This window comes from Plasmodium brasilianum, chromosome 10 (assembly GCF_023973825.1).
Source record: "Plasmodium brasilianum strain Bolivian I chromosome 10, whole genome shotgun sequence".
Classification (NCBI taxonomy): domain Eukaryota; phylum Apicomplexa; class Aconoidasida; order Haemosporida; family Plasmodiidae; genus Plasmodium; species Plasmodium brasilianum.
In genome coordinates this window covers 216,717-240,946 of record NC_090123.1, presented here as the reverse complement: position 1 = coordinate 240,946, position 24,230 = coordinate 216,717, and the positions used below count along the sequence as shown (strand labels likewise).

Here is a 24,230-nt window from a genome sequence, read left to right as displayed (position 1 = left end):
TGCCCAGTTTCTCAAATTGTGGTAGGTTGTAGCTCCGCAAATGTTGTAGTGAGTTTTTAAATTGTAATAATAAGGCAATCCCCCACATAAATTATTGTAGTCTAACTGCTGTAATAATTCAAAATTGTACGAATTTTCATACATTTCTAATTTTAACAAGTTTACATCTTCTTCTTCTTTCAGCTTTGTTAATAACTTCTCCATGCTTCTGCAATATTCACAATCCTCGCTATGAAAACATAAAAGATGAGGTAATTTTTTTTTTTTTAAATTCAGAAAAAACAAAAAAGAATTCTTTTTTCGTCTGCACCCACCAACTAATTTGTTCTTTTGTATAAAATGAAAAACATGATTATTCTTTAATAATTTTTTTTGTGAGATGTTGTTATTCACATTGGTGAGGCTTTGTCTATATAAGCAATGAATCCCATTATTATTAAAATTTACAAAAAAATAGTAACTTATTAAAAAATTTCGAAAAAAAAAATTAATAAAGATAATAGGAAAAAATTGTAGATAAATCATATTAGGTGTTAAAGTTCGTACTACAAAAATTTGCTAATTTGTTTTTTCTGTTAAAATTTTATTTTATTAAAATAAGGAATTCATATTTTATTATGTAATTATATTAGGATGAATTTTTTTTTTTTCCTTTTTTTTCCATCCTTTTTTTCTTATTTTCATATGTGTGTTACTTTGTGTGAATACTATCCATCCGTTAATAAAAAAAAAAAAAAAAAAAAAAAAAGTGGTTTACAGTTTACATACTATTTTTACTTTACTAATAAATATGCAATAAAGAGAATCTCGAGAATGTAATCAAGGAAATAGTTTTTGTAAAATTTATAAAAAGGGAAATAATGTCGAATGAATGAAAATTTGTTTCTTCATATTTTGATCATGTGGAAGGTAAAACAAAAAGAAAAAGCAGAAATACGGAAACACGCTGTTGTTATGTGTTTATATAATTACATATATATATACGTGTATAATATGTATATGTTAAGGTAGCTGCTTAAAACGTCACTAGAGAATTTGGCACCTTCAGATTTATAATTAAAAGGGATGTTCTTTTTCTTTTTCTTTTTTTTTAAGTAAAAGGTGTAAATTGTTCACTGGTAATATCCCTTTATTATTTCCTTTCTTTAATAAGAAAATCGCATATTTATATGTACATGTATATGTACATACATATATATATATATACATATATATATATATATATATATACATACAAAAGCGTGGAGTGCATAAGTTTATTTTTCCCTGCACCTGTTTGTTAAAACCCAGCTTTAAGTTTGCCGTGATTTTACAAATTATTTTTATAAGAAATATTAAAAATATTGAGGAAATTCAAATATAATTTTAAAGCTCTTTTTTTTTTTTTATGATTACATTATGAGTGAACTACAAAACTGTGAATCAAATTGTTTTTTTTTTTAAATGCTTGAAAAGGAAAAAGAAAGGAAAGAAGAAATAAAATGCATTTTATGTCAATGTTAAGAAAGAGGTAAAAATGAATTTATTCTGCCCATCTACATTTTTATATATTTTGCTACTTTCGAAGAGAAAGTAGAAAGATGAAACATAGCTGCTTTTCTTCTTTTTGCTATTTGGATATTCCTTGGTTTATTTGAATAATGGAAATAAATATGTACCTGTATATATATGTATATGTATAATATATATAATATATATATATATATTATATATATATTTGTAGGTAGGTATTTTTATATTTCACTGTGATTAGACTGAAACAAAGCTGTTTTATTTCTTTAATTGGTTACAGCACTTACCCCATGTTTTGTAACATTGTATAATTTGAGCCCTCGTAATAAGGGCAAAAATTCGCTTGAGCATCTATAAGCATATATTAGGGTATATATGAACATATACTTACTTCTACGTACTTATTTGTATCATACTTATACAAATAGAGTTACCCTTTTTGGGTAGTAAAACTATACAAGTAATTTTATCATGTGACACAGTTCACCAGCTTAAAAAAATAAAAAATATTAATTTGAAAAAATTATAAACAAGAGAAATTAAATTAGTTTGGGTAAATAGTTAATGTAAATGAGAAAAAAATATATATAAATATCAACTTAAATGAAGAAGATTCTTTTAATAAAAATTTGAGTAAAGGTAATTCCGAAGAGATAAATGATCAATTTGGTTGTATAGCTTGACCAAAAAAAAAATAAATATTAAATAAAAAATGGAATGGTATATACCAAATTTAGTTTCACTTGTCAAATAATAATGTCATTTGGGAAGAGATAGACTTTATTTCAACTTGATATAGGTAATTTTCTTTTTTTTTTTTTATAAACATATATTTTATAAGCATATGTGATAGTAAGATTGAAGATGAAAAATGATACAAAAAAAAAAACTAGTACGTATTAGAAATTGTCATACCCCCCCAACTACTTATCAAATACAAACTTGTCTTATTGTTTCTCCTTATCACTAATTAAGTTTTCCATGTAACTTATACGTTATTTTGATAAGAAGTCGCGGGCATGCTCACTCTAGACTATTGTTTGCATGTATACATTTTGTAAACATGTATTTGGTCGTGTCAATGATATATCGAAAAAGAATTTTTTTAAAATGTAAAGGAAAGAGAGAAAATTCTTTTTATTAGTTTCATCAATCATTTAAATGAGCATTTTTAAATTTGTGTAAACTCGAAAGAATCTCTTTTTCCTATAACGTCATTTGGCAATAGCAAAATGTTTACTTCGGAATTTCAATTTTCAATATTCTATTTTTCAGTGTCTGTTTCTTTTCTTTTTTTTTTTTTTTTTTTTTATTTTTGCTTACATTTTACAGTGCAGCTGAATTTCTCATAATTTTTTTTGTTTTCTTTTTTCTTACTTGAAAAATTGTGATGTTATTTATTTTTCCTTCCCTACAATTTTGTATGGTTTTGTTTGACCACTTTTGATACTTACTGTTTTATTTGTCTGGAATGACAAGTATTGTACCATATTTTATCTTTTTTCTTTTTTTTTATCTTTTTTTCTTTTTTTTTTCTATTATAAAAATTTATTTTATTTTTGCGATTAATTCGTTGTACGATTTTGCTTAAGTTTTTTCTTTTCCCCATCAACCCTCTTTTTCTTTTGCAGAAATACATATATCATTAAATATACTCTATAACCTTTTTTTTTTTTTTTTTCAAATTTCGTTATAAAGAGGTAATAATGTGTGTATTTAATTTATAAACTAAAAAATAGGATTGATTATATAAAACTATTTTTTTAATTTATTTTATCCCTTAACATTTGTATATACGGGAGAAAATATGTAAATTAGAACTGTAAGAAGAAATAGCTGCTCTTATAGGATACAATATGAAATATATGTAAAAAAAAAAAAAAAAAAAAAAAAAGAGGAAAGTTTACTAGAAGGAAGTTTACTATATGTGAATTTGGATAAGATAAACAAGAACTATTTGCTAATTATATAAAATTAATAATTTGCAAGGATTTTCGGAAATATACATATTGAGTAAAAGCATTATACGGCAAAAAGTAGAACGCTGTAAAAGGGTTTATTTGTGTAACAAGGCTATACGAGGATAAACTAGTATATTATATATATATGTATATGTATATGTAAATGTACGACGTAAAAATAAATACAAGATAGGATACTGTTCCTTATGCGAAACGAGTGTACCATTAGCTTTTTTCCAAATTTCACTTTTGGAACAATATATATATATATATATATATATAAATACATATAAAAAAAAAAAAAATATACAAATAGCTAGCACATTCGGAAGACAAAAAAATAAAAAAAAAATTTCAGAAAAAGTCATTAAAATAGCAACTTTTTAACTGAAAAAAATAAGGAAAATATTAAAGAAAAAAAAAATAATAAAAAAAGCAAAAGAAAAAGAAAAAAAACGCAAAGATAAACTTCAAACAGCCCAAAATAAAGGCGTTTTACTTAAAAGATTTTCTTAAAATTGTGCGAATTATGAAAACATTTGATTAAGCGGAAATAGATGTTTCACAAGAACTATCTTTTTTTTTTTTTTTTTTATTTCCATTTTTATCGTAAATTTTCCGTTTCCTCAAGTTATAAGATCAATTGGACATAAAAAACGTTGCATAAGTATACGTTTGTATATATGTATGTACATATTTGTCTGTTCAAATTTTACAACACGTAGGCATATACATACATATTCACATATAATAATAATCCATAATAATCGTACTAATCCGTGCAAATTTTGCAATGTTTACACACCGCTTCCAAAACAGGTACCATTTAAAGATCCACGTGACCAGTTAACACATATAAAAGATGTGTTTGCTCATTTTGCTGTATGCATACTTGGTAAATTCAGCAAAATTATTAAAAGTGAATAATAGTCTTAAAAATGGTGTAAATGTACTAGTTACAAATAAAGAATTTCACAAGAAAAGGCTATATGAAGGTAGGTTATGCTTGCTGAAGAATAGAATCAATCTATTTTTTTGGAAAAAGAAATATCATGAAAGATCTATAGAAGAAAAACTAAATCCTATACCAGTATACATTTTAACAAATTATAGTAACTCTCCATATATATTTCATGAAAATGATAAACAAGTATGTTATATGTTTTTATGTCCATATGATGCTGAAAATATGTTAAAAGAAATAATAAAAAGTAACAGTATAAAAAATGTAAATAATATTAAAATACACAGCATAAATATGCAAAAAGCATATGAATTAATAAAAGAATTTTTAAATTTAAAAAATTTGGAAAAGAAAAATGTTGATTCTAAAAAAAATTATGTATATTGGAAGTTAATGCCATCGAAGAGACAAGTACAAAATGCACTAATCTATTTATCTTTTAAAAAGAAAAGTGAATTAGTGTTTCCAATTTTTTATGTAGACGGGTTTTATATTCATCGGCATGCAAATGCCATCGTTCCTTTGTTCTTTGACGTAGAGGATTTGAAGAATGCAGTTGAAAAAGTTTCCATGAAGAACTACAAAATTAAGGTCATCAATTTTGTCGATCTCATACTTTCGGTAAGAAAAGCAAAAATGTGTGAAACCGCAATTTAATGATGAAAAAAACGAACAAAAAATAAGCAAATATGCAAATATGCAATTAAGCGATTAAGCGAACGAGTGAACGAGTGAACAATTCCATTCATATCGTGCATATATCAGATTACGCCCTTTTTAGTAAATATATGTACTCAGTACATATTTGTAAGAGGGGGTAACATGTGTGTGCATGTGTGAATATTCTTTGATAGTTTTTTACTTTATAGCCATTTTTCATATGTGTCTATTATGTTAGTATAATAAAATTTGCTTTTTAACCGTTTTACTTTATTATGGTGTTTTTTACTTCTCACCTTTTTTTTTTTTTTTTCTTTTTTTACACTTTTCTACCGCGTTGATTTCCTATGGTTGAATCTTTATGAACGTGTGATCATGTACGTAATTACATTTTACAAAATTTATATTGGAATATTAAAATTTTTTTTTTTTTATAGGACAATCACAAGTCTTTCGGTTTCATACCTAGTTCTAAGAGTTTGGAATATTTAGACAAATTAAACAAAATAGGTATAAGAAAATCATATTTTTAACAAATTTTTTTTACTTTTTCTTTTTTCTTTTTTTTATATTTCCCCTTTTTGTAGAAGTCTCATTGGCACTGCTAATTTGTCTTTGAATGTGCGTACCATTTATTTATTTAATCGGACTTCTATTGTATAGAATTACATTTTACTGTATACTTTTTATTTTTATTTTTTATTTTGTTTGCCTTTTCAATTTGTTCTATGAAGAAGTTTTTGATTAAATTTTAATTGTCTTTGTATTTATGACTGTAAGTCATAGTATTCGTTAATTCGCATGAATCATAATTCAAAATAAACACCATTCATACATGTGTGTATGTATACATATGAATATACAACGATAACCAACTATTAAACTTTTTTTTTTTATTATTCAATTTTGTATTAACTGAAAAGAAATAATCAAATGAATGTTTTTAAAAAAAGAAAAGAAGAAGCGCACTGTAAAATGTGTATTCATATAATAATTTATTTAGGGCAAATAATCGCGAGTTATTGATGAAATGTAGATATTTTGGGCATTTCCTACCATTGAATGCTTTGTATAATAACAAAAGAATAATTGTGAATACTTGTAATTAAGTAGTTATTTCATAATTTAGATTACGCTTATAAACATATTTACAAGTATTGCGTTTGTTTTTCCTCTGGTATAACTCTTTTATATTAAAAAATAATAATAATAATAATAATAATAATACAAACTGAAAAAATATATACTAATAAAAATTAATTGCACACACACAAAAAAAAAAAAAAAAAAAAAAAAAAAAAATAATTTAATTATATAAAATTAATACAGCCTAAAAATTGCAAAAATTCAAAAAAATTTAGTATATTTTTGCTTTTAATATTTTAAGCGTGTAAACACTGCAAACAAAATAAAAGGAAAACATAAGGGATAATAGTATTTTCTCATCTTTTTCTTCCTTTTTATTATAAATGATAGCAATTAATATTAAACTGATCAGATGATATTTTTTTATAATTAATGTTATATATATATATATATATATATGTATGAATCATATGTGTATCTTTTATTTACTATTTTCGTATCTTCCATTTTTTCTTCGGAACAATGAACATTTTTTCGTATCATTTTTGTAATTTTTTTATTAAACGAAAATAAATTTTAAAACGTAAAAAATAAATTTATTAAAACTTCTGCAAAAAGTAAAAATTCACCAAACGCATTTTATACATATATATATATATACGTATATGTATATATATGTATATATATTTATATATATTTATATATATATGTATGTATATGTATGTATATGTATTTATAAGTATTTATAAGCACACATAACCCTAAAAAAAAAAGGAAAATTTTATTAACAAATTTTTTTTTACATTTTGCAGATAAAGAGAAAAAAAAAAAAAAAAATTGACATTTTTAATTATGCAATTATATGTCTTGTTATATCAAAATGAAATTTCAATGTTTTTGGTAAACAAAAAATGATACATCAACGGGAAAATAAAAATATGGGAGTTTGAGAGATACATAACCATGAATGTACGTGTATATACATATATATATATGTACACGTATATATGTATTATATTATGCAGAGAATATTAATGTAACTGTATATCTCTGTATGTAATAAGCATGTATGTAATTAGTGCATATGTTTTTTTATTTTTTTCTAATACTTAAAACATGAAAGATTTTAAGTATATGCGTAGTTTTCTTAACCTTTTATAATCCTTTTTATTTGTTCATACATTTTTGTGTACTGCAGCGTTTTCGTAAAGAGAGACACGTATGCATATACATGTATATGCATACGTGTATGCATATATGTATATATATATATAGATATATATACATATACTTAGGCATATACATAGACATATACATATACGTGTATATGTGAATCCTCCATACGTAAACGACACAAGCATAACAGCATTTTATAGAAAAAGTGTGTACATAAAATTATCGGTGCTCCGCACTACAACATTTATTTATATAATATATATATATATATATATATATATATATATATGTATATGCATATGCATATGTACTTGCGTGTATCAGATCACTTAGAGAAAAACATATCACTATGCATAATTACAATAGAAGCATTTTAGAAAAGATAGAAAAGAAGAAAGATTTAAACGATATATTGCAAATAAAAAAAAGTAGGGCAGAGAAAACATTTTGTTTTAAGGATAATATTGATAACAATTCTAGGATTGTTGAGGATTTTCCAATCAGTGGAAATAGAAGAAAAGAAATGAATGATGAGAAAATATATGGTTATAAAAGGATTAATAATAAAGAGGTTAATAATAAAATAATAGAAAAAGAAAATATGTTAAAAAGCAAATTATATAATAATAGTAGTAATTTAAAAAAAAAAGTATATTATGACAAATTAAATGTTACGAATAATAATGAAAAAGAATATATGAAAAAAAAAAATACCATCTTGAATGCTAATTTAAATAACAATTATGTAGAGAAAACATATTTTGATGATTACAACTTAGTAAAGGACAGATCAAAATTTAAAAGATTAGGTCATTTTAAAGAAGAGAATAATTTAAGCGCTAATTGTGCGTATGATGATGTAAATAATGCTGGTAGCAGCATGAACAACAATACAAACATTAATATTAATGACAACATAGTGAGTTGTAATAATGTGAGTTGTAATAATGTGAGTTATAATGATATTAGTGGTAATGACGTTAATGGTAATGAAGTTAGTGGTAATGACGTTAATGGTAATAACGTTAGCGGTAATAACATCCACGTAAATTTTAATAAGGGCAAAATGGAACCTAGTAATAACGAAATGATGATGAATAATATAAAGTATGGAAAAAAAAATGATTACATAACGAATAGTAATTATAATAAATTTGGAAAAAGTCAAAACAAATATATTCACACCGATTATAAAGATCATGTAATGGCAGGAGGAGTAACACCAGGAACAACAATAGGAGCACCATCTTCGTATATTCAAAGAGATAAAATGTATCATAGGAATGTAAACGAAATGAAGAACAACCCAAATATTGTTAACAATGTTAGTAATAAGGAAATATTTAAAAATGATGTAATAGTATCAAATGATAACCAAATAAATGAAGAGTTTATGGAGCATAATAATATGAACGATGGAATGTTAGCAAATAATGTAAATAACGAATTTCAAAGAGGTAAAAATTTACCAAAGGGTATGGTACACCCTAAATCATGTACATTTTTAGCAAAAGAGCAAATTATTACGTTATCTTCGAAAACAGGAGGTAGCAACAACAATAAAATTAGCTGCAACAATTATAGCAGCAATAATAATAATATTATCAGTAGTAAATATAATGATGATACTATGATGGATGATGAAAGGGATAATAATAATCATTCATCGAAATATCATAACTCTAGTATGAAAAGGGACATGTATACTAACTATGCTGTAGGAAAAAATGATTTGAATGAACCTCCAAATAAAAATATTGTAGATATAGATAGTAACAGAAAAAAGGAATATCATAATTTTTCCATAAGTACAATTGACTCAAATTATTCAAACAAAAATGTTTATGAAAAAAAAATTCCCTCAAAATATTTGGGCCCCCATTTAATGCAAAGACATGAAAATAGTAAGGATATAATAGAGGAAAAAAGTATGCCCAATGATGATGGGAAAATATACCCTGCTTCTCATATTAACCCCCTAGAGAGAAATGTACCAAATATGCCAAACAACATTATACTGCCTGAATATGGGCATACATCAGAATATGACTATATCAATCCTGCGAAAAATAACAAAGGTAGTAACAATAATATGAAGTATACATTTAGAAAAGATGGGAATTTGCATCCATCAGATAAACAAAGGTATTTAGAAAGAGATGAAATTGAGGACATGTCCAAAAATTTTGAATATAATAAAAATGATACAACTGAAGTATCACAAGAATTTGTAAATGATAATATGAACAAAATATCCCATGACAAAAGAAAAGAAAATTTTATAATTGAAAATAGAATGTCTAAAGGGAATAATATAATTCATAATAGTAGAGATAAAAGTAATATAAAGATTAAAGGTCAATATAGTACACCAAAATATAATGATAATAGTAGTAGTAATAATAATAATAATAATAGTAATAATAATAATAATAATAATAGTAATAGCAATAGCAATAGCAATAGCAATAGCAATAGCAATAGTAATAGTAATAATGATAATAATAATAATAGTAATAGTAATAGTAATAATAATAGTAATAGTAATAGTAATAGTAATAATAATAATAATAATAATAGTAATAGTAATAGTAATAGTAATAATAATAATAATAATAATAGTAATAGTAATAGTAATAATAATAATAGTAATAGTTATAGTAATAATAATAATAATAAATTAAGAAAAAAATCAAACAATATGGATGTTATATGTTCAAATAAAAATATTATCAATTATGATAATTTAAATGAAGAAGATTACCATAGATATTGTTCATCTGATGCATATGGTAATAAAAACATATTATATGAAAATATGAATGATAAATTACATATGGAAAAAAATGAATATAATATGAGGAGTGATAAGAATTATGAAGATGGAAATAGAAACAGAAATAGAAATAGAAATGTGAAATATAAACATTATCCTGATAGAATCATGAAGAGACCTTGTCATGATAAATTAACAAGTTATGCAAAAGAAAGTTATAGAAATAGTCCCAATGTTCAAACATATAAAAATTATCCTCCTGAATATTTTGCAAATATGGGGCATACCCTTGAAAAGGATTCATCGTACGAAGATCACAGAAAAGAAACTTATCTGAGTACGAACTATTCCGGTATATGTTTGTCCATGTGTATACGTCTTTATATCTGCGTATAAATGTGTTTGCACATGTGTAGTTTCTTTCTCTCTGCGAAAAGGGATTATACATATGTCTGTATAACTACATGCACGCATACACTCATTCATATATACACATATATATGTATACATGTATATATGTCCTTTTGGCAACTGCGTAGATATAAACAAGCATGAGGATATTAGAAACTATCAAAACAGCTATTCGAATGATTCTAAGAGTGGTAACTAGCGAACATATGTATTCTCTGTGCTTATGCTTGTGTATGTAGTTAGGCAGTTTGCTCAACTGTAAATGTGTGCATTTGTTTTTATTCGATATGCTATTACTGCTTTCCAATAATTTATAAGTGGAGCGAATATGCATTGATATGTGGAATGTGCATAAGTATGTATGTTTGTATTTATGTATGCACTTATGTATGCACTTATGTATGTACTTATGTATGTACATTTGCATATATTTGTGTTATGCATGTGTAACTATCCGTGCACGTGCCCATTTTTGTTGTAAGCACATCGGACTAGAGTTGTATATTCGTTCCATTTCCTCGTGCAGACAAAGATGCTCTTACATTTATCAGATTCTCAACAGAAAACAAGAAGCAAGTAAAAAAAAAAAAAAAAGTAAAATAGGTTATGGGAAATCCTTAGTTGAAATGTATAGTTCAGCCATTCCGATAAATGATGAAGTCAACCCTTATGTAGTGAAAGATTCACCAAAAAATAATGATTTATATGAAAAACTTTATGCATTAATACCTAAATCAGTAGTTGAAATTAGTGAATTTAATGATATTACACATGTTACTTTGCAATCTCCTTCTCCTCTTTTTATTAATCAGAATAAAAATGTAAAGCAACATATTATAACCGCCGATTACGAGCAAAAGAGTAACGATATTCCGAATATCGCATCTTGTCATATACCCATATCTGATGAATCGTTAAAAGGTTTGCGCGCCATATATTTTGTTAAATTAATGTAAATTTTAGAAGCACTTGGAAGTTCTGATTTTTATTCTATTTTTTTCCCATCTTATTTTCCCCATATTTTTTTCCCCCATATTTTTTTTTTGTTTGTTTTTTTTTTTTTTTTTCTTTGAAGAATCATTAGAGAAATCGAAAGAATCTTTAAGCGTAGGAGAAAATGACAAAAATGTAAGGTTTTATTAATGAACAACCCACTTGTGTGATATTCTCTTCATGATTGCTTGAGTCATTGTCTTCATTACCAAAATGTTTGATGATCCTTGTTACATAGATACATTTGCCTTGTTTATACTTTCAGCTGAAGTCCATTATTAGAGGAACGTCACTGAGAAATAAAAGCGGTTCGGCCCTGAGTGTGAAGTTTAAGCTATCGAAGGATGAAAGAAATACTAAATTAATAAGCAAAAATGAAGAGAAAAATGCATTAATGGAAAATGATGATAATATTGATGAAGACAAAGAATTAAATAAAAAAATAGAAGATCATATATTATCAGAAGAGTTAAAAAATTTGAAAATTGACAAAAATGTTACAGAAAAAAAAAGAGCTTCGATATTTGACGAATCGAAGTCCAAAGTAAGAAATGAAAAAAAAATTGATTTAAAAAATAAAATTGTTCTAGACTCAAGTAAAGTTAGAAAAGCAACTGAGATAAAATTAAAGAAAATTCAGCACGTCACAGGATTATTGGAAAAGTATGATATACCTAACCCTTTTGAAAAATATTCTATGGAACCACTAGATTACTCTCAACTAGCTGGGAAAAATAATTACGCAAAGTTGTTGAATCTGGCTCTGACAGTAATGAGAGAGGAAGAGAAAAAAAAATAAAATAATAAATAAAAACACAGATTGACAGAAAATAGGAAGAGATGTTATAGTGTTTATATTCATGTGCGTTCATTTAAGTCGTTCATAGTTTGCATGACAAAAATAATCGTTACTTTGCTATGTTTGACACGGATGACCACGTTGCATTGACTTTTCTTTATTGTAGGTTTCAACCAATTACTACAAATTTATTGTAAAAAGCATGGAAGGGGCAGAAATTAAGGAAGTCTTTAACGAGAAAAGAAAAAATATGATTTTAAAGCTAATTGCTTTGTTAGGGAACCAAATAAACGCAGAAATAAAAAAAAAATTTATCGAGGCAAATGCCGTGGCCCCCTCTAAGGAGGAGGAATTAGTAAGCACTGAGGAAAAAAGAAAGGGGATGAACCTAAATAGTGCAAAAAAGGATACATAAATATATATATATATATATATAGATAGATAGATAGATAGATAGATATAGATATATAGAGAAAGAGAGAAAGACACACAGAATGATAGAAAAAAAAAAAAAAAAAAAAAAGAGTTGAAACTTAACAAAATGAAGTAAATCGAAACAGAGTAACATAACTTATAACTCTAAGAAATTTAAAAAATGAATTTTACATTAACACCCCAACTGGCTGCACTAACAAATAGTACAGATAATTGGTGACTGGAAGTTTAAGTTTTTTTATCTTTTATTTTTTCAATCGTTACGCTGTTTTTATAACATATATAGGAAGAAATATGTGCATACATACATATATATAAATATTTATATACACTACATATGAATTTACACATAAACACTCTTTTAATATTTATTTGTCCCTATCAGAAAAAGGAAGACATCATAAAGCCCAAAATGAGTGCTAAAGAAAAAGAGATAAAAATAGAAGAACACAATCTTATATGTAAATACTGGGAAAAACAAAGTGAATGTATGAGCTTGTTAATAAAAGAATGGAATAAAATTTCAGAAATTTTGGAATCTATCAGTGTAGATCCTAACAATATCATTAATTCTCTTTTAACATTATACGGAGAAAAAACAGTAAATGATTTTCACTTAAGTTTGGACGAAATAAGAAGATCAAACATAGAATTAGATGTGAACATAGATGACATATCAATACCAAACATTGGAGATGCTTCTGAAAATAAATTTGATCCCTCCAATATGACCATCATGAACTTGATTCAAGTATAAAAATGAACATATGGGTGTACATATATACATACATATGTGCATATATATATATATATATAAGAAGTAATATAACCCTATTGCATACATGTGAACTCATATATACATATGCGATTACACTTATCTACGAGCTTCTTCTTTTTATTTTATTTTTTTTTTTGCCAAGGACATGAAGTGGGACGTGGATATAGAATATTCACTAAACCAAATAAGAGAGGAATGGAAAAATGAAAATAAACAAAACAAAAAATTAATACAGAAAAAGGTGAAGAAAAAATGTGGTATATGTGCGTATGTATACATATGAAAGTGGTAGTATAGCGCGTAATGTGTATATATATATATATATATATATATTATTTTGTATCATTTTTGTTCCCTCCCGCAGATTGTCGAAGGTATAAAGCACAGAATTGGGTTGTTAGACTACCTAAACAGAGTAGAATTAAATTTAAATGCATTTGCTAAAATAATTGAAGGAAGGATGATATCTAATGATGATGTACGGAGTCAATTAAGATCAATGCAAGACTTAAATGAAAATGGAGTACTATCAAATTTATTGGAAAATTTAGAAAATAATAAGATGGACATAAATGCTGATTCATTTAAAACACCAACTTCCTTTTTTGTTTCGCACCACCTGCCCATGACAATCTGTTCATTCAGTGATAAGTCAAATCTTGACGAGATAAATGAACAGGGAGAAAATAATAGTAATTGTAATGGCAATATCAATATTAATAAGAACAAAGATATTGACAAAGATTCTGATGAATTTAATACAGTTGAAAATCCAAGCAGTGATGAGCAAAAGGAATAAATGGGAAATGCTTTTTTTTTTTCTTTTTTTTTTTTCTAACATATCAAAATTTTCTTTTTAATGTTTGCCTGTTTTGGGTTGTTTCTGTGTTCACCATTTTTTGAAGCTTGTAGTATGTTACCTTCATAAATTATTTGTATGCCTTAAAAAAAAAAAAAAAAAAAAAAAAAGAAAAAAGAAAAAGCAAAACAAAGAAAAAAATGTACAAAATGGAAAAAATTGTAAACCGCAATATGTAGACATACGCCCATAGTTGAATTACGAAATGTGAGGGAGTATGAGTGGATATCCAGATGAACGAAGAGGTACACATAAGTGCCTATTTTTTTCTGTTTGTTTAAATAAAAAGGGAAGTTTCATTTCCTATATCTATGCATACATGTACATATACATATGTGTATACATAATATATTATATATACATATATATATATGTGTACGACAATTTATGCCCTAATTATGAAATCATTAGAATCTCTGTATTTACATTACAAAACCTCATTTTTGTATTTACTTTGTTTTTATTTTGATAATTTTTGCATATGCTAATATTTGTATAGTTGTATTTTTTGTAACTATTATTTTGCATATTTTTAAAGCCATATACTCTTCTCCATTTTTATTTTTTATTTTTTTTACTTATATTTGAGATCCTTTTTTAATTCGTAATTTTTAGTATTAGTACATTCCCACATAATATGCGTATATGAATATGTATTTCGATTTATTTGTATGCGAATTTATATATTTGTACACTTATATGTATATGTGCATGTATGTGTGCATGTATGTGTGCATGTATGTATGCATGTATGTATGTGCGTACGTATGTTTATATATATGAGTTCCCCTTTTTGTTTCGGTATTAAGAATATTATTTATAAATGAGCAAATAAATAATTAACTAAAAGGAGTTTTGAATCATCAGTCCTTAAATTTCAAATCCATTTTAAAACGCAAAAAAAGAACCATTATTAAGGCACATAAAAAATATGTTGCTAAGTTTCGTAAGTAGATATTTATACGTTCGTCTGAAGATAAATATATAAGTATATACGTATATATACATATATATATATATATATATTACACTTGAAATTTTTTTTTATTCTACGGCGTTCTTCAAACATTATTTATGTATATTTTAACTATTTTTTTTTCTCTTTTTTCGTGTTTTTTCATTTCTTTTTTTTTTTTTTTTTTTTTTTTTTTTTTTTTTTTTTTTTTTTTTTTTTTTTTTTTGTCATTTTTTAAGTAAATTTTTTTTTCATATTATATTATATTAAAAGGAGTTTACAATTTCCAATTTACACCCTCTATACACAATCATTGCAAACAAGAAACACCAAAATTTGTTTCGTCCTTTAGAATAAAACATAATATGTGCTCTTTTTACTGTATTTTTTATCCATATGCAAAACACAGGTCCCCTTTTTTTTATTTTTTTTTTTATTATTATTACGTTAATATTCAGAACTGATAATTTTCAATATTATGAAAATTTATTTTTTCGTTTATATAATATATATTTTCAAAGAGAAAAAAGCTTGTTTAGTAAATTGAAGACATAAAAGCGAATTTTATTCAATTTGTTTGTTTCTTTAATAGTAGGTACTATATGTGTGTTTTTCCAAATTTAGCAAAAAAAAATTATGAACAATGAAGGGCTTTTGTGTTGACAACATTTCTTCCCAAAATTTAATGAAGTCATCAGTGCAGAGAAGTATCAAAATGACAGTAATGTGCTTTTTTTTAATTTTTAAAGAATAAAAAAAAAAAAAAAAAAAACTGTATTTGTTATGTTCTAGTTTAATGGAATAGTGAGAGGTGTATTTAATTTAAATGTAAAAGTATACGTTATGATACAATTTTAGTTCTAATGTTAGCAGTAAATTCTATTATAAAATTAAATGCAAATTCTGCTGCTATAGCAGCCTTAAAATCTGATGTAATATTAGGAAAAAATTATTCTACAAAAATTAGCCCTAAAATTAGTGTTTTCTTTTTTTTTTTTTTTCTTTTTTTTTTAAAGATACTAAAACAATATCCCAAATTGGAAGATTTCATTGAAGGTATTTTTCCAAAAAAGGGACCCATATTTTTGGGGAAATGGTAAATAAAGATAAAAACAAAATTTACAGCCATTTGGTTGCAAATGTTTCTGGGCAAAAATAGTTAATGCCGTGACAAGATAATACGTGTAAATATGCTAATACATGTACACATGTTTGTATATATGTGCGTATGTGTATGTATGTATTTATGTATATATATGCCTACTATTTTTTTAACTGTTCCCTTTTCAGCACAAATCACGTAACTGTACTTATTGCAAATAACGAGATTCTGTTTTTTCAAATAAGAAACGGTCCTTGGATACCCAACTTGAAATTATTACACAGATGTAATAAGATGAATGTGTATATTTTACGAAAATAGGCACATATGAATTTGCGGCGACAAAAGACAATGTAGAGGGGCAAAATATAACGTGACTGAGGAAATATATATATATATATATATACATATATCTATACATGCACATATACACGCATATAAGTTTCAGTTTTTTTTTTTTTTTTTAGATCCATTTATAATGCCACAAATACAAGTCGACAAAGGGGCAATAAAACATGTCCTTAGAGGATCGAATATAATGTGTCCAGGGGTAACATCTCCCGGTGGAAAATTAGATGACGTCGAAGCTAATACAGTTGTTGTAATGTTACATATATATATATATATATATATATATATATATGTGGGTGGGTGCATAATAATATGTGCTTGTACCTGCATGCTCACATACATACAAACATATGTGTACATATACATACCCTTATGTATTTTGGGCTTTTCTGTACAGCAAATTCGAGCAGAAAACAAGGAGTTCGCGTGTGCAGTTGGGATAACCACCATGTCATCGAAACAAATGTAGGAATGCCCTTAATTTTTTGTCTTTTTTTTTTTTTTTTTTTTTTTTTTTTTACCTTTTTTGTATGCATACTTATAATAATATATATTTATTTTTATCGTTTAGTTTGGAAATAAATAAAGACACATGTGTTGAAAACATCCATTACTTAAATGATGGTTTATGGAATTGCAAAATAGAGAGTTAGGAACATTGTGGATTTAATATTATTTACGTATACATAAGTATACAGATTTGTATGTATATAACATTACCCATTTTGTACATGCATAAGAAAGTAAAAAAAGATGAATACTAATATAGTAATAAAACACATGTATACCTATTTTTGCTTCTTTTTTATTTTTTTTCTCTTACATTTTTTTATGAGATATAAATGGAAACACATATTAAATTATAAGAAATATTTAATGGAATAAGCCCTATTATGTTATATTTCCCATTTTGCATTTTCCACTCCCTTTTTTTTTAATCCTTATTTTCGTATTATATAATAGATATTATAAATTATATATTATATATAATACTGTAAAATAATTTCTTCAAGCATTTTTTCTATTTTTTGAAAATTAAGCAGTTTGTTTACATTTGTTGTTGCTACTTAGTAGGCTACGTACTCTTTTCTTTTCTTTTTTTTTTATGTAAAAAAGAGATTAAAAAAACGCACGAAATATTTCATCTGTTAATAATTATTAATAAAAAATTTTAAAAACTTTCTATTGAACCGTATTTAAACGTTTAAGATTTCCTTTTTTGTTTTTTGTTTTTTTTTTTTTTTTTTTTTTTTTTAATTTCAAGTAAACGCTAAAAAATAGCAAATGGAGCATATGAGCAAAGAATAGAAAGTAAAAAAAAAAAAAAAAAAAAAAAAAGTATAATATTAAATAAATATGGAAGAATTCAATAATTATGACGGCGTGGCCCAATGGATAAGGCGTCGGTCTTCGGAACCGAAGATTGCGGGTTCGAGTCCCGTCGCCGTTATATTTTTATTTTTTCTATATTATATAGATATGTATATGTTTATATATGTTGTATATATAATAATATATTTATTTTTATTATTACAATTAAAAGTTAATATTTCACATATAGTACAAATTTCATAAATTTTTCATTTTTTTTGGACCTGAAAAATCAAGCTTTTAAATGTTTGGGTATTATATTAGTAAAAAAATCATTATATACATGAATATATGTAATATATATTTATATAAAATATAAAAAACCATTACACATGCCATAATGTTATAGAAAAGAGTGAATAAGAAAATTGAAGAATTCATAATTATCCAAATAACGGATAGTATGGAATTATGAGTTAAAATGGTTATGGATGATGCCTGAATAGGTTATAATTTAGGATAACTATATGCAAGCGTGGGTATTTATGTATATATGTATGTATATATATATATATACATACATGCAAAATAGTTTACAGCAAAAAGGAAAAAATGCTACTCCCTGTTATTGTATAGAGGTATTTATGACGGTATAACAGTTAGTAAACAAATTGTTGAATCACCTCATAATATGAGTATAATTTTAACGAATTGTAGTATTTTAGTAAAAAATAAATAAATAAATAAATTACATATATGAAAAAAAAAAAAGCAAAATTAAAATGGATTAACTACTTCTCACATTTCTGAGTAGATCAATTTTGTATTTACGAAACTTTCTCACAACACGGAATTTACGTTGTTATAAATGGCTACAGGATGATCGAACATTCATCAGAATATAGTTATATTAGACGTAGAGGAAGAAAATATAACACGCACTTAAATATGAATAGGAATAAAAAAAAAAATAAAAAAAAAATTAGTGCTAAAACTTTTATCATAACTATTATTATAGTATTTTATAACTATGTAATAGTCTTTATATTCATCTTTAAATTGTTTTCTCATATGTTTTATGTAGAAAATACGTCTGCATAATAGATATACAAGAAAAAGAACAAATTTACAAACAACAATAAAATGTGTAGCACAACTAATTAACAAAACAGAAGTACTACCTGATAATTTTCCTTTCTACAATGTGTTGTGGTCATTGTAAGTTTGCAACTTGTTTTCATATTAATTCAAAATGGAAAAATAATACATTTAAAAAAACAAAAAAAAAAAAAAGAAATATATCAGTTAAGTAAAATTCAGAGCTTAATACGCTTTATAATAGTGGACATCCAACATAATCCATATAACATGAGTAATGACATTTTCTTGAAATTATGAGAGGGTCCATATAAAGAAACCATTTTTGATGAAAATGCACATAAACATATATATATATATATATATATATATATATGTATGTGTTAATGTTCTTACCAGTGTGACTTTGAGTGATTCTTACACTGACTACAAACAAAAACACTTAACACGAATTAAGAAGATTACCCTTTTACATAATTTTAACAAAAAGGTGGAACAACAAAAAAAAAAAAAAAATGAGCATATAAATTTTAAAAAAAAGCATATTTATCATTTGTTGTTATTTGCTCTATTCGCATTTATTTGTTTTTTTTCATCTTTTGTAACTTCTTTATAAATGCGTACACATCCTCGTTGTAGACATTCATCTGCATAAAAGCATTTGCCTGTAAAAAAAAAAAAAAAAAAAATTGGAGCTTTCTAGTGGTATTATTTTACCGGGTAACTATATAATTAGATTTGGAAAACCTCTGATAGGTGCATAATTTTTATGTGTTAAGATATGTATGTCTTTGTGTGATATTACTATTTTTTGTAGAGGCAAATAAGATAAATTTTTAATTTCCAGTATTGACAATTTAAATAAATGCAATGCAACTGAGGAATATTTAATCATTCTTAATGCACCAAAAGAAGTGATAAATTTATAGGTACTATAAACGTCAGTGAAAGAATGTTCTTTTTCCTTCAAATAGGATTCTACCATATCAAAAAATAATTTACATGTAATTAAATATTGTTTTGATGAAAAGTATAACTTTTCATCATATGTTTCACTCTTATTAGAATTACTAACTCCTATACTTTTAACTTGCTTTAAATTTGAAATGTTCCTATTTTCTTTTTTTTGATTTTTTGATATTAATTCATTTTGTCTATTATTTTCATCAGATGCGAATATATAAGCTTCAGACAAAGCTGTACATATATTGGCAAGTTCTGAACTTTTGAACTGTTTAAGAAAAATAATAGTTAGTTTAGATAAACATATTAGTAGATCATATTGTAATAAACAGTTTCCTTTAATGAGAGAATATATTATTGAGCATAGTAAGGTGGAATTAATATCTTTGCTCAAATATTTTATTAAATATTCCCCTGCTTTATCAATATCGTTAGAGTAGTATTCAACATGTTGCATGTAATTCATTTGGCTTTCGATGGGATCGGTATTTCCACAAATGTTGCTACCTGTAGAGTCGCTATTTCCTGTGTTACCATTTTCGCTCTTATTAGAATAGGGAACGCGGTTAACCTTGCCAGATGACATAACATGCCTTATTTCACTGCGTGCATCGTCCTTTTTCTCATCTCCTTGTGCAGTAAAAATTTCGTTATTGCTATTTGTACCGATATTATTAAGAGAGTTAGAAATATTTTCAGACGAATGCATTTTTAAGGATATTTCATCTGTATCATATCCGTTTTGATACGATATATGGTCTATTATGCTATGTTCCCTTTTGTCGGTGCAATGTTCCTCATTTTTTGCTATATCGTTAGAAGCAGCAAGGTATTTTTTTTCCTCCTCTTTATTGTTATTATAGTTTAAACAAATGCGATAATGCTGCTTTTTCTCTTGACACTTTAAGATTGTATCATTAACGTAAATGCAATAATTTTGATGATTATATATCACATAGAGAAGTAAGGAACAATCATCTAATGTTACACTTGTTGACAATATTTTGTACTTATGTTTTAATATATTCATCGACTTAATATACTTTTCGTATGTATATTCTAAATTCTTCTCATTTGTTCCCACAAAAGGATACGTAGAAGTAATAAAAATATAAATTCGCTGACATAATTTATTGAAAAAATTTTGTCTATGTTGTGAACTTTTAGTATATGCCTGTAGTAACATGGACAATTCTTGGATATGATATTCGTCTATATACACTAATGCAGTGTTCCATATAGAGTCTAGTAAAACATTATTTAGTAAGCCTATATTTACATAAGCATGTATAATCATGACTATCTGTTTTGGCTCAAATGTACTTATAAGTGTTAAACTACATTCTGTAATAATATAAAAAAGTTTCTCATGAAGTACGCATGCATTATTAAAAGAGTTTGCTAAAACGCTCATATGTCTTGATTTTAATAAATATGATTTTTTAATTATTTCATCTGCTATTAAAATGTATAAGGATAAAAAGTTTGCTTCTTCTGCATTTTTAAATTTGCTATATGCATTAGTTAAAGAAACTAATTGATCTAGTGAAAAAAATGCTATTTTCTTTTCAATTTTATGTTTTAAAAAAAGAAATAATTCTTTGTTTAAATAATTAACTCTAGCACAAGCATTAGCAATATAATGAATAGAATCCGTAGACCATACATCATCATTACTACTTATGCTATAGTCATTTATGAGAAATTTACATATTTTCTCAATAAAGTTCTTTATATATACTTTATTAGTTCTATACAATGCTGAAGCATAGTTGCATATTAGACAAATGTTTTTAAATTCAAAATTATTTAACTTTTGTAAAATATCTGAACAGAGTAATTTAAAATTAGTTTCATTCTGTGGTAGTAAGCTCAACTTAGAAAAAGAGTTTAACACATACAACGTTCCATATTGAGAAAATTTCATATTTCTTTTAAAAAAATGGTGTAATAATATATGTATAATATGTAAATCGTTCATTTTTATTTTTAGAAAGCATTTCAAAATTATACCTATTTCACAAGAATTGAATTGACTGCTATATTCTTTTACGTTACTTTTTATTAAATTTAAAATGTCTCCTTGTGGATCATACCTATTATTTAACTCCTCCACATTTTTTCTTTTTTTCTTCCTGTATTTGTTATCCTCTTCTTCATCTGCAGCCTCTTCCTCTGCTTCTTCCTTTTTACCCCTTTTCTTGTTTAACTCGATGCAGTATCTCATTATGTTCTTAATTACTTGGTTCTTTTCCGAAATGTTATGATTTAAAATAATCTCAGAAATATTTCTATCCATATTTCTATATTCTTCCTTTTCTAATATGCTCTTTTCTTTCATAGCATCCATCATATCAAAATACACTTGATCAATGATTTCTAAATGATTTTTTTTTTCACATCGTGTTCTTGGTTGATGAAGTTCACCAAACTTTTTTTTGGCCATACTACAGAAGTAGCTTTTTTCATTTTTCAAAATTCGAAGTATTTTACTATGCCTTAATGAGGTTGAAAAAGAAAAAGCATTCATTATCATCCCCACCTGATCATTTAAAAATTGCGTATAATGGAGCTTTATTTTTGCTTCATTGAAGCGGGATGAATATGTTGGATCACGGATGTACTCATACGCTTATATTTTCTACATGTATGTTGTAAGTGTTATATATATATATATATTATAAGCATAAATGTATATATGTATTTATAATTATATATATATATATATATATATATATATATATGTATATTACTCTTTTCGAAAAATTTCCCCCCCATATGTTTTACGAGTATATGCACTTTTCTAAGGAATATTACAAAATATGAGTATCCGTTTGTAGCAATTTGCACATGTGAAATGATAACTACTATAACTATTTCTGATTATTCTTATTCGCATACTTTATTTTTTTTTTTTTTTACTGCATATATACCATTACACAAATGCTTATTATCGAGATGTGAAAAAAAAAAAAAAAGAATTATTTTGGCCTAAAATGCATATTAACTTTTTTTTTAATCGTTAATTTTGTTATTCTTAATTTTTCACTTTTCTACAACGAACTAAAAAACGGAAAATACGAAACATCATTATGTCAGTAACTTTCAGTTGTTTAATAAAAACGGGGGCGTAAATAATATGCAGTATTTGTGCAGCTGTGCATTGTTTCGTTATATATACTTATATATACATGTGTATATTTAACATTCACTCTTTGCTTGTTGCCATTGTTCTGACAAGAAAATTTAAGCAGCATTATGGTGTTATACATGAACAGAACAAAAAAAAAAAAAAAAACTGAGGAATTTAGCAGAAGGGGAAAAACGCTTATACATAACCTTAATTGTATTATTGTTTATTATCTTCATTTTTTGGAGAAGAGATTTAAATATATGCCACCTTTTCCGGCTTTAATAATATTATAGCACAAACCTCAATTCGTAAAAGGTTTTGTTTTAATGAGAGAGAAACTTTTAATTTCCCCTTTTTTTGTATTAGTACTAAATAGCAATTATTGTATGAGTGAATAAAAAAGTATATGCATATTTTACTGACAAAACATTTACAAGTTATTTGGGGCGTGCATAATTTTTTTTTTTTTTTTCATTTTGTTTATAATATTAAAACGAGAAAAAACGAAAAGAGATTACACTGAATAATAGAACTTCTACTGTTTAAATATCAAAGTGAACAACATACAAAACGTATTTTATAAAAATTCTTTAGTAATATTTGTCTAAATTTTTTTTTTTTTTTTACCTTTACTAATAAACAATACTTGATGATACCCTTAATACTTAACGATCCTTTTTGAAAATTGAACATTGTAAATTATGTTTACCAAAATATAACTAGTTTTAACATGTATATGAAAACATATATACATAAAGGGAAAAAGGAAATTTTATCTTAAGCTCGACTAATTATATTTTGAGGAATATAGGAATGTAAAAATGTCTCATCTTAGCACAGAAGTATCAAAAAAAAAAAAAAAAAAAAAATATAAAACAAATAATAAAATAATACAATATAATAGCAT

At 25.3% G+C, this 24,230-nt stretch overlaps 4 protein-coding genes across 4 annotated transcripts; 3 read left to right on the top strand and 1 right to left on the bottom strand.

Moving 5' to 3' along the window:
* Positions 1 to 4,335: 4,335 nt before the first annotated feature.
* MKS88_003106 (apicoplast TIC22 protein) lies at positions 4,336 to 5,716 on the top strand (the record flags this gene model as incomplete). The annotated part of the gene is made up of 3 exons (XM_067216168.1): positions 4,336 to 5,058; positions 5,535 to 5,607; positions 5,685 to 5,716. The coding sequence occupies 3 exons, from the start codon at positions 4,336 to 4,338 to the stop codon at positions 5,714 to 5,716; spliced, it is 828 nt and encodes a 275-aa protein (XP_067072843.1).
* A 1,992-nt stretch (positions 5,717 to 7,708) lies between these two features.
* MKS88_003105 (uncharacterized protein) lies at positions 7,709 to 14,350 on the top strand (the record flags this gene model as incomplete). Its single annotated transcript, XM_067216167.1, has 9 exons — positions 7,709 to 10,487; positions 10,675 to 10,737; positions 11,042 to 11,467; positions 11,622 to 11,674; positions 11,805 to 12,308; positions 12,505 to 12,693; positions 13,159 to 13,524; positions 13,694 to 13,792; positions 13,916 to 14,350. The coding sequence occupies 9 exons, from the start codon at positions 7,709 to 7,711 to the stop codon at positions 14,348 to 14,350; spliced, it is 4,914 nt and encodes a 1,637-aa protein (XP_067072842.1).
* Positions 14,351 to 16,008: 1,658 nt separating this feature from the next.
* On the top strand, positions 16,009 to 17,471 carry MKS88_003104 (cell cycle regulator protein; the record flags this gene model as incomplete). Its single annotated transcript, XM_067216166.1, has 7 exons — positions 16,009 to 16,072; positions 16,224 to 16,297; positions 16,382 to 16,461; positions 16,656 to 16,753; positions 16,935 to 17,068; positions 17,216 to 17,283; positions 17,390 to 17,471. The coding sequence occupies 7 exons, from the start codon at positions 16,009 to 16,011 to the stop codon at positions 17,469 to 17,471; spliced, it is 600 nt and encodes a 199-aa protein (XP_067072841.1).
* A 2,305-nt stretch (positions 17,472 to 19,776) lies between these two features.
* MKS88_003103 (heptatricopeptide repeat-containing protein) lies at positions 19,777 to 22,720 on the bottom strand (the record flags this gene model as incomplete). The annotated part of the gene is made up of 2 exons (XM_067216165.1): positions 19,777 to 19,892; positions 19,975 to 22,720. The coding sequence occupies 2 exons, from the start codon at positions 22,718 to 22,720 to the stop codon at positions 19,777 to 19,779; spliced, it is 2,862 nt and encodes a 953-aa protein (XP_067072840.1).
* Positions 22,721 to 24,230: the final 1,510 nt, after the last annotated feature.